General features: G+C 32.7%; 1 protein-coding gene across 2 annotated transcripts in view; it reads left to right on the top strand.

Moving 5' to 3' along the window:
• Positions 1-3702: 3702 nt before the first annotated feature.
• Positions 3703-11897, top strand: part of LOC149543822 (Homeodomain-like superfamily protein) — a 116484-nt gene continuing 108289 nt past the window's right edge. For both annotated transcript variants that reach the window (XM_089798509.1, XM_089798508.1), the window contains exon 1: positions 3703-3981. In XM_089798509.1, coding sequence (XP_089654635.1) covers positions 3929-3981 — 53 coding nt within the window. In that variant the 5' untranslated portion in view covers positions 3703-3928. The remainder of the gene's footprint in view (positions 3982-11897) is intronic.

The following is an 11897-nucleotide window of genomic DNA, read 5'->3' as shown; positions in this document are numbered from 1 at the left end:
TAATTGTTAGCTATAAATAATAGATATCTACAATTTAAAAGGTTATATTTGTCAATCTGTTGGTTATGCATTGAGAATTTATTAACTGCTTCACAAATGCAACTTTTTAAGCCACACTTTCCCTATTAGAAATATACCCTCTCAAATCTCCGAGAATCTAAAAAAGTAGATGAAGCACAAGTAATTTTTTCTCATAACTAAGTATTTCAAAATTAGACGAATGATAAAGGAGTTAAGAATTAAGAAATTTAGAGCATTTGCTTATGTATTAATTTTTTTACAAAAGTAAATAAACAAGTGTAGGTTCATATTAATTATCAAACAACAAAATACAAGAGTCCAATTCTATGGTTAAATTTGGCTAATTTTGATAAAAAAAGATGAAAATAGTTAAAGTATGCATTTGATAAAAATTAAATATAAGAATTTATATTAAATATTTTGCCACCTTTATCAATAGTCCAAGTATTTTTCAATGAAATTTCAAAATTAATCATATAGTTTCATCAAAATTCATTTTCCCAAAAAAGTAAATAGAAAAGAAAGATAAGAAGAAGAAAAAGGAGAAAGATCAAAGCTCAAAAGAAATGGAGAAACCCTTCGTAGACTAGATATACAAAATGGAGAAACCTTAGGTCAACTAGATATACACATCTACACATTTGAACACAAAATAAATATAGAAATTAAAAGGAAAATGATAAGAGATCAAAATCAATAATCAAACCTTGGGTGGAATATATATACATAGGAAATTTAGAGACCCTAGATAAAGTAGATATACAAAGCAACACCTACAAAAGGGAAAACCAAAATAATCTAAAACCACAATTGTTTTACTAAACCTTCCAATATGTAGATGTTGAAAAATGTTTGATGGTGTGACATAAAATACCAAAAAAAATCTAGACAAATGACACTTAAACAAATTTAGGGACAAAATTTATCATACGTATAAGCCTCGGTGTTGAGAAACCTCTTAGTAGCCTGTTAAATATGCTATGTAAAAACTTAAAGAATGTGGAAAACTAGACAAAGAAAAACTGACCTTAAAAACAAAATACTTTTTTCTTTTCTTTGAGAAACCCTAGCTAAATTAAATATGCAAAGGAAATGGAGAAACTGCAATACAATGGAAGATAAAAAGAGAGAAAATAATAATACCCACTAATTAGTTGTGATTTATTTGGAATTCAAAAAATTCACAAGCGTACAATGAATTGATAGATGTAACATGAATTACTTGATTACCTCTTGTGAGTTATGAGGTGTAAAGATTACACAACATACTAATTAACAAACGATAAAAATCAAAAGTGAAAACTTTGCTCAAATAAAGGAAGGGGCACCTTAATAGTACTTGTCAAATTCTCAAAGCTTGGTTGTAAGTGCACCTACTAAAAATTGTGTTGAAATGAACTATTCTAAAGAACTCTTTTAAACTAAAAGCACTTGCATTAGGTCAATGCTCATGAGTTCCAAACACTTACAATTTTGGAGGTAGAAGTCTTTATTTTCAAGTTTGAACTTGTTACCTAATGTTATTTTTCCACTACCAAGACAAAGACTATCAAAATTATGTGGCCTCTTTAATTCCAAAACATTTTATAGACTACATTGTGAAGATCTGCAGATTTAGATGTCAAGAATTCTGAGTTTAAGATAAAACTAGGTGAACATCAACCCTGATTCAAATACTAATATGTAGGTCTGAATATGCGAATTCTGAGATGACTGTATTATTGAGATAATCTTAAACTGGAGTGTGAAATTGATACAAGGAACCCGATAGGATATATATACGCTTTTAGTCCAGACTGTATGTTTTTGTGTGTCCTAAAACTACATATATTACCTGTCTAAATATCCTTATTGAAGGGTATGTTCTTAAGAGACATGACCCTTTGAAATGCATCCATTATTAAGAGTCTCTAAGTCGGCGACTTTGGAATAGTAATAAGGCTTAACTAATAATTAATTACAAGTCAAACTAACAAATTCCAACCTGATTGCCGACACCTCTATAGAGACTATAAATAATATGCAATGTCATTCTTTAGAGAATATTTAGCAAGAAAAGTGAGGTACGATTCTGTACCCATAGACCTGTAGAATATTCAGGTTACTTTCTTAACATACATTTCAATTTTTTTTTACATTAAATGATATCTTGCTCTTAATTACTTGTACTAGATTTTTACATATCAAATTTTAAAAAATAAATGATATCTATGCTACCACCCGTAATATTTTTAACTAATTAAAATATAAACTATTACCAATATATAACTAATTTTTTTTTATAAAAACAATATACATAAATTTATAATATGTATTTTCTTAAAACACTATTTGATCAAATTAAATAATAATCTCCATAGAATACTTATGAATACATCCCATACATGCCCATAAAAATAAATTCAAAACTTATGAATACATCCCCTACTTTACATTTGCTTTTTGTAATCTTTTCACCATTTTTTTAAATCACTCTAGCAGATTTAAACTTGGAACCAATCACCTTTCCATGATAGCATATTCAAAACCTTTTTAATATAGGCTAAAACTAGCAGTCACATGCTTTTGTGCATGCGACGAGTGCATCGTTAGGAGATGCGATTTAAGAGAAAAATGTAGAATGAACATTAAATAATGTAAATATAAGTTTTTTAAAAATGAAAATACAACAATAAAAAAGTTGAAGATTAAAACATAGATATAAAATTTACAATATTTAAAAAAATTAAATATTGCTTGAGAAACATGTTCAATAATTTCAAAATTTTACAATTAAGTTCAATTTATCAAATATGAAAAAAAATCATTTAAAAAAAACTCCGTCATGAAATCTATTACTAAAAATTAATAAGAGAAATATAAAAATATATTATGAAAAAATAACATCTCTAACAAATATTCTATTGACTAAATAAATTATAAAGATTGAAAAAATAATATTTAAAGAAAAAACTAAACTAATATAAAAAATAATTTTAAAACTAAAACATAAATCAATTTAAAAAATTAAAAGTTAAATAAATAGAAATCACAATATAAGGTAAAATGTGGGGACCACAAATAATTATTTATTAAATAAATAAGAAAAGAAAAGAAAAGAAAAACCATAGTTAAAAGTAGATATTTAAACAATAGTTAAAAGTAGATTATTAATAATTTTCAATTTAAATAACATAATATTTACTAAAATATTTTAAATAGATTAATAAATATTAGTTATTTAAATTAAATTTATCAAATATAAAAAAAATCATTTAATTTTTTTTATAAAAATCTATTATGAAAAATTAATAAGAGAAATAAAAAATAATAATACGTTTAACAAATATTCTATTGACTAAATAAATTATAAAAACAAAAAAATAATACTAAAAAAATTAATATAAAAAAAATAAATTAAAATAATTTAAAAACAAAAATCTTAATGAATTTTGAAAATCAAAAGTTAAATGAATAGAGATCACATCACAATATTAATAGAAAATAAAAATAAAAATGAAGATTAATAAATAAATTAAAATAATTTAAAAACAAAAATCTAAATGAATTTTGAAAATCAAAAGTTAAATGAATAGAGATCACATCACAATATTAATAGAAAAAAAAAAAACAAAAAAATGAAGATTAATAACTATGAAAACAAAGTTAAAAGTGGAGTGGGATAAAAGAAATAGCCATTGGAAACATCGCTTAAATCTTGTCAATACATCCTTTTTTTTTCACTCCAGCAGATGCGAACTCGGAACTAGTTCCTTTCCACGACAACGTATTCCAAGCGTTTTTAACAGGGGCTAAAAACCTTTTGTAAATATTGGAGCTCAAAAATAGTCTTGCTGATGAACTCCGGCTGAAGCTGCCAATTCCAGACAATGCGTCGTTGTAGGAGATAGCAGACCACAAGACAGAAATGAAGCGAAAGGGACATATAACAGAAGGGGACGTGGCGTTGCTTTTGCGCAGGTATTTAAGTTCCTCTTTTGGATCAATTGGCTTGTCGCGCATTTTAATCATCATTTGTCTCTTATCCCATTTCTTTTTGCATTCATGGACTTCATTTTTGTTCTCAAGATCGACAATGCATCGATTATGCAAGGTTTCCAAACCCTTAATATTACAGTCTGGGAAAATCTTGTTTTTTCAAAAATATTTAGCTACGAGTCTTATGATTTTATATGCCATTAGAAAATATACATAAAACATGCAGGTTTTTTTTAGTGTTATATTTGCGATCTTACATATTTCTATACTAAAAATAGCCAAGCGCAGACGTCGTGTAAATATAGAATTATAATAAACCATACATGCAAAATTTTGCATTCGGACCACAAGAGGTACCATGTAAACTAGACAATGAAAAGATCTAGTCTAAATGCAAAATCCTAAGGGAAGGCTCAATTTTATGCCATCAGTTAATTGTATATCTTCTTTTTCATTTTTTTTGGGAACATCAAATCCCACTGTTGTAAATTACAAAGGGGATATTTTTATACGAAATTTTAACTCCTGCCTCTGGCTTTGATTGCTTCTTTCATTAATTACAACATTTCCAATTTTTCTGCTCGCTTTACACTGTATCTGACTGCTCTGTTCATTTTTTCCCACAATCTGAGTCTAACGGATTTGAGAAGATGCAAAGCTTGTTACCGCTGCATCCCTTGAATCCCTTTTTCATCATATTATTTTTTGTTGATAGAGAAAAGAGATTCGCGACTGGGGTCCTCATCCATCAAAAGTTAAGTGTTCAATGTACATTGTGTGTCCTTATGGGCTGTAGCCTGGACGTGTGGCCATCGGCTACAGCTAATCTAACCAAAGCAAAACTGTAGTTATTGAGGTTTACAGATGTCATGAGTGTTAGTAAATTACTGATGATCTTAAGAGAATAACTGTTCCAAGTAGGTTACAAAATCCAAATGTAATGTAATGCCAAACCAAAATATACACCCACAAAAACACTATTTATGTTAAGAAACCCTTTCAAAAAAATTCCAGCAGCAGCAACACCACTCTGATACATTATCTAAATAACAAGATTACAATGTACAAGATATTTAACTTATGCTAAGAGAGATCATCACCCTATATTTAAATCTAACAACATATGCCTTCAAAGAACCTATCCTAAATGTAGCATATACTTATAGAGAACCTCTAGCAATGCACTTTAGGAGGAGTTCACCTTCTTGTGTTCAATCCAACAGCATTTGGAACTGTAATGTCCCCTTTTGGGTTGATCCTAAATATTGCTGTGGAATCACAAGTGCAGTTAAAATAAGGAACACAATACCGCTAGAATTATATAATACTTGAAAATCTAGTCATGTAAAGATGTATACGAATTACATATCAAATGAAACTTTGACAAATTAGCAGTGTAACACGGGGACGTGTCCCCCCCCCCCCCCCAAAATTGGGCCGTTTCGGAGACAGGGACGGCATCTCGGCATTTCGGGTGGCGCCACTTAGAGCGCCACCGCCGTCGGAGACGGCGAGACGTCTCCGAGACGGCTAGAGGCCTTTGAGACGGGGGAGACGTCTCCGAGACGGCTAGAGGTCTCCAAGTGTGGGGGTGCAGGGGGATGCCAAGGAGTCTCCTTCATTGAGGGGGGACGCCAAGAAGTCTCCTTCATTGTGGGGGGGTGCCAAGGAGTCTCCATTGATTTGACATTTTGATTTGGACTCTAGGAGACTTGTAGTTTTTGTTTGCATTATATACTTATTTTGATATCATGATTCATGGCACATGATACTTATTGTAATCATCTTTATGTCATGACTCATATGATCATTGATTACTATTAGATAGTAGAATCTAGATACTCATACTATTGATTTGAAGGCTGATATATAGAGTTTAGACTAATATTTATTATTTGCTGATATTCAATGTTTAATGTTCATTGTTTGTTTGTCATTTGATCATGAATCATGATATTCCAGTTGATATGGTATATGCTATACCATATGTATAGTATATACAACCCTACTCCTTCCGCCACCCCCCCATCCCCCGCCGCTGTCCCCCCGCCGTCCCCTTGCCGTCCCCAAATCAAGGCCTCTCTGTCCCCCCGTCTCGGAAACTTGTCCCCCCGTCTCCCAGGGCGGTGTAACTATGCAAATTAGTAAAATAGCAAATTGCAAATACTAAATACCATAGGAATTGTATGTTTCAAATGTGTCTGCTGATAATAACTGATATTTTATGGACCACTGTTTATATGAAACCCTTATGCATTGAACTTAACTATATATGAAATGGAATTTGATAATATATTGTTGGATAAATATGACAGTAGCAATAAACATGGAAACACAACATAGACACCTCACTTCTGATTTGTATTTAGGGTAGTTAGCATAATCAGAAATAATGTATTGTAAATATATAATCCAAGATTTTTTTTAAACTACACTTTTGAGACTTATGGGGACAGGTGGGAATGTTTGGAAGTCTCTGCTATCTCTGAATGGTTCCATATACCCTTACAAGTGAATGATAAAGCTTTCCTTTGAAGCTTTTTACAATCATATCGAGAGCGAAATGTTCTCTTGTGCCCATCTTCCTCTTTGAAGGGTTTATCTTTTGATGATATGTTTATAGAGTAACTTTCATCATCCATTTTGGTGGTATCACTTCATATGACTTTTAAGATTGCATCTTGGAGAGTGGTTGGATCCAAGGCACTTACTATGCCTTGAATAGATTTTGATAGTTCATTTATAAAAAAGTAAATGAGTCCTTTTTGGCTATTCTAAGAACCACGATGGAGAGCTTCTTAAATATTTTCACATTGTCCTTATTTGTTCCCTCTTCCCTTAATCAAGTTATTTCCTTGAAGTATCCCTTCAAATGTTTTTGGTCAAACCTTTAAATGAGCTTGCTAGTGAAGTCATCATAAGATGTTATGTTTTGATAGTCTTGTGTTACTAAGCCATGGTGCCACTAGTTGTGTGCAACCCCATCTAAATGTAAGATGATGAATTTGGTGACACCTTGTTCCATCATGGTGTTAAGATATAGGTAGGTTTCTAATTTTTCTACCCCATGAATGAGCGGTGATCTTCCTTAATCTATCAGAAGTAGTAAGAGTTATTTTGCCTATTTTATGATGTGAGATTTCATTGAATTGACCCCTTTCCTTTCAAGGGTCAATTCTTGATCCGACCTCACTAAATTCTCTAAATGGAATATTTCTCCTAGTTTCAAGGTCAAGTCAAATTATGATTTATCAATTTCTCTAAGCTATAATTTGTTGTATTAATTTGCTTTTCTTCTCTAGTTGGCTCTATTGATGTGAGTTTCGTGATCACTTCAACATGTAGGATGAAATACTTGGTATTTTAGGATGAAATGCCAAATATTAAATTATCTCTTGAATAAGGAAGCTTAGATGCTAAACAATGGATATGACTGTACGATCAACCAAGACAACCTGAAGGTTCCTTCTTATTGTGGACTTAACTCAATTTTGTAATGTGATATGTTGGCAATCACTTAGGGACTTAACTCTGTTCATTCAATACATATCAACTTTGCAAATACAAATGATTTGGCAATGATGGCTCTATTACGATAATAGATAATCGTCTCTTATTAGTTAATGGTAATCTATTGTAAATATCTAGTTAGCTTTTGTTAGCTGTAGCTTTTTTAGCTTTCTTTCAGCTAGAATAAAATGTTTCTATTCTTTACGATCGTTTCCTAAGGAAACATCGTCGTTTTATTCTTTTGTATATAATGACCTTTCGGTCTTTGTTAATGAAAAGCAAATATTTTCCAATTACTTCGTAATATGGTATTAGAGCGTGGTTGAATTTTTTTTCAAAAATAAGAATTTCTTAATTGAAATTTTTGGATTATAATTTTCGAAATTATTCTGCACATACCTGCTTCCTAATACCTAGTCACGGCTAGGGTTTTGTTTTGCTTTGATCTTGGCTCGGGCTTACAGGCCTGAAAAAAACGCGAATTCAGTTTCCAACTTGAAAATCGCGGCCATCTGCAAATCATGATTTTCTGTTGGCTGTTCGTCTGCAACTAACCTTTATTCTGAGCGTTTCCTTGGGTGTTCCTTCTGCTATTCATGACTGTAAACAAACATTGCAGCTGATCACAGAAAAAACGTGGGCAACTCAAGCCGTCTATCATTTTTTTGGCTGTCGATTTGATCCCTCACACACGCTTCAGACACTTGCTGTAATGTTGTTTTTGCTACCCTCAGCCATTGACGACCTCAGACCAGCTGTTTGTGACCACAAATCGTCAATTTTTCTGCTTCTTCTCTCCATTTTTCTGCAACTTTGACCATTCATGGCTGCTGACTAGGGTTTTCTTCGAAACCCTAGTTTTTGGCCTCGCGTATTTTTTTCCAATTACTTTGTAATAGGCTCTTCAATTACTTCTAATGAAACAAATTGCAAATAGATAAGGGTTTAGAAAACTAGGCTAGCTCTACAATTTAAGAGATTAGTGATGGTGAGGTGAGACTCTAACCAGTCCTTGCTTTGCCAAATGAACTATGCAAATAAGGGGACTATCTTCTAAGGTGTGTGGATGATTTTCATATTGTCAATAGTCATTCATATATCCAATTATGGCGCAATCCAAATGAACATTTCCAATTAAAGTTAAATGCCTGCAATAAGGCCCATACTAACCTTACACGGATACTGACTATCAACAAGAATGAAAAGTTATGGACCCTAGTTTCACCATTAATCATCAACAATAACGTCTTCCATTCGTCTACTCAACTTCTTTTCTTTGACATTAATGAAAATTCTAATTGAAGTGAGGAAATGTCTTTTTCATCTTGAAAGTCTTCTCCATGTTCCCCTTGAAAACAAGAAAATACTTGTGGCAGTTCATAAAATAGTGAGTATAAATGAGATAAAGCATTCCCTCTAATCTCAGCTTTGAGTTGTATCAGAATTAATCCATGCATTAACATCGAACAAATCTCAATCCTATTTGAAATATCATTTAAAATGTTGTCTTAGATGTTTATTTGAAACTTAAAATTGCTTACTTGAATTAACAGATTCAACGAATACACATAGCAATTCACAAGAGCTTCAAATCGAAACTTAAGTCTTAAAATAGGAGAGAAAACAGTAAATAAAAACACCTAAAATGACCATGAATATAAAAGATTCTGCAGAGCCAGCTAAAAATAGCAAGAGACTAAAGTAGTAAAAGAATCTAATCTAAAATATTCTAATACCCTTCCTTGATGGTGATTCTATCGACTACCCTACAGAAGACAATCTGCCGGTCTTTTGGTCACAAATGTCTAGAAGGCTGCTCCCTTCTCGTCACAGATGCATAGAGAAGGCTGCTCCCTTATCATCAGAACACTTTGCAGAATGAACCTGCTACTGAGACCCTCCTTAACTCTGCAAAACTTCTGCAAATGAATAAGATAGCAAAAAACTCGCCAACCTGATTGGTGGGAAACAAAGGTATCACCCCCCATGTAGTAGAGATGCCAAAATGAAACTAAAAGTCTAAAACTATGATTTTGAGAAAAATCGCCAAACCCTTTTGCAGGAGAGCAGTACTCCATAAATAGGCTGCAAGATACCATGATTCTCCAAGAACTTTTGCAGATGAGCACTATGACTGCAAGAAGCGACAGTTTTTATTGAAATACTGACAAAACCCTGAAATTGAAGTTTGCAAAGCTCATTTTTTTTGGAAAAAGGGTAAAAACCTGGAAACAAGAATACTATTGTGGAAAAAATTAGAAAACCCACCAAATGAGAATTCACAATTTCTGTGGACAAATCTTACAAAACCCAGACGTTGAAACATATAATAACTGAAAGTTCACAAGTGGAACACATATCAAACAGGGCCAATACAAAATGTGGCAGTTGCGGCTTAGGAAAGCTAGAGAAGTCCTGCAATGCAGAAAAAATTCCCACAGAAAGAACTATAAAAAACTATGGCACAAAATGCGAGAGTGAGAATGCGGGTCACTGGCGAAAAAAATAATACCATAACTGTTACACAAATATTAGGGCACCTGAATAAGAAAAAATGACACGTACAAAGCAAGATGTAGGTTACAGACAAAGAAAGCCGATGCCTAGATATTACACGTTTCTTGCAACAATGATATCTGGTAAAACATTTTTGTCGCCAAAACATTTGAACAGAAACCAAAATATAAACACAGGCTATAGAAAATAAAAGGCTTGTTTCAATCTGCAAAAGCCCAAAACCGTTATGGAAAAAATCACAATTTCACACCAGAAAACCTCAAAATGTGCAAAGAGACAGATCACAATTTTTCTTGGAGAAAAATTCTTCCTTTCAAAAATTCAGGAAGAATTGTTTCTCAGAAACCCTAGGCGAGCCTGGCAAAATCCTCCACAAAAAAAACTCCAAATTTCTCAACAAAAAAACCTGCAGTTTTTTTTTTCATCAAAAACATCTTAAATAAAACCCTCGATTTTGAAGAAAAATGCCCCTCCCAAAATCTTGAGCCCTCCCTTGAGGGAGTCAGACTTCGATCAGCTCTTGCTTTAATACCATGAAACTTGAAATTGCTTACTTGAATTAACAGATTCAATGGACACTGAAGTTTAAGTCTTCTCAAAATAGAGGACTAAAATAAAACAACAAACTAAAACACCTAAAATAACCATTAATAAAGCTAAAAATAGCAAGAGACTAAAATAGTAAAAGAACCTAAAATATTCTAATATACCTTGCTGACTGATATTAAAAATCTTTGTGTGTAAAGTTAAGATCTTGGGTGAACTCATCTCAATAAGGCTTTGATTGGGAGTTTCAAATAGCCCTTTTCAAATCGCAACCTCTGATTTTCTTATCCAGATCTAAATTTTGTACCTTATAGACTTGAAAATTGAGTTTAAATCCTTGAATTTGCCCAAAATCTGATGTTTCTTTAAGTCTAAATTCAAAATGTTTTCAATGTTTTCTTCAAATTCATGTAGCTGATGTGAAATATGCTGTATTTCCAATCTGATTTTGAAATTGACTTAATTTAATTCCCTTATTATCCATTAGGCCAACTTATACAAGCAATGAGACTGATTTGCAGTGATCAACTCACCCCCCAATTCGTAAATAACTGGGCAGAGATTAGGGGGTTGCCGGAATTTTAATTCCAACATATAGGTGCATTCTAACCTGGTATTGGAACTCGAGCTCTGACATGTGGTTGGATTCCAATCTAGTCCCAGAATTCCATTAATTCTTTGCTTGGTTTCCAAATTGCTAAACTCAGTCCTTTCTCATTTGCACTTTACAATTCCATCTTGATTTTGTTCTCACATTGATGCCTTTTAATCTGATTTTCATTGTGCGCTGGTTGAATTTTGTCAAGGATCTGATTTTTATCCTTCTCTTTATTTTGAAATCAGATAACGCATCCAAAACTTCCATTGATTTTCACCTCACTCCCTTGATTTATATCTTTTTCACCCATTTGAAGCTGAAACTTCATCTTAGACTCGCTTGGACAGTCCCTTATCTTGGGCAGAAATGAAGGGGGTCTCTGAATTTTGTGTGCTAGGAGGAGCAGAAATTTGGGGCCTGTTGGAAATGGAGTCCTGAGAGATGGTTGGAACTAGACTTCCAAGGTCCTCAAACAATTTGGCTAAGTGTGGGCTCCCCCCCTTAAAACTTTAATTTCTTCCTCTTCACTTGGCAGAGAACTCCTCCCCTTGCCATCTTCTCTTCTGATTTTAAATGACATTTGTCTCAGATCTGCGTGTTGAAATTCTCAGTTTACACAACTTCGTACTCATATCACCTTTTCAATCATTGAGTTTCTTGCTTGTTCATGTTGGAATATTCAAATAGGAAGAATGCTTCTGAGAGAGGGGGGGGGGGGGTGAATCAG

This window comes from Cupressus sempervirens, chromosome 8 (assembly GCF_028749045.1).
Source record: "Cupressus sempervirens isolate cs-2001-9-10 chromosome 8, ASM2874904v1, whole genome shotgun sequence".
Classification (NCBI taxonomy): domain Eukaryota; kingdom Viridiplantae; phylum Streptophyta; class Pinopsida; order Cupressales; family Cupressaceae; genus Cupressus; species Cupressus sempervirens.
The sequence above is the reverse complement of the archived record's forward strand: the minus strand, read 5'-3'. Positions and strand labels throughout refer to the sequence as shown.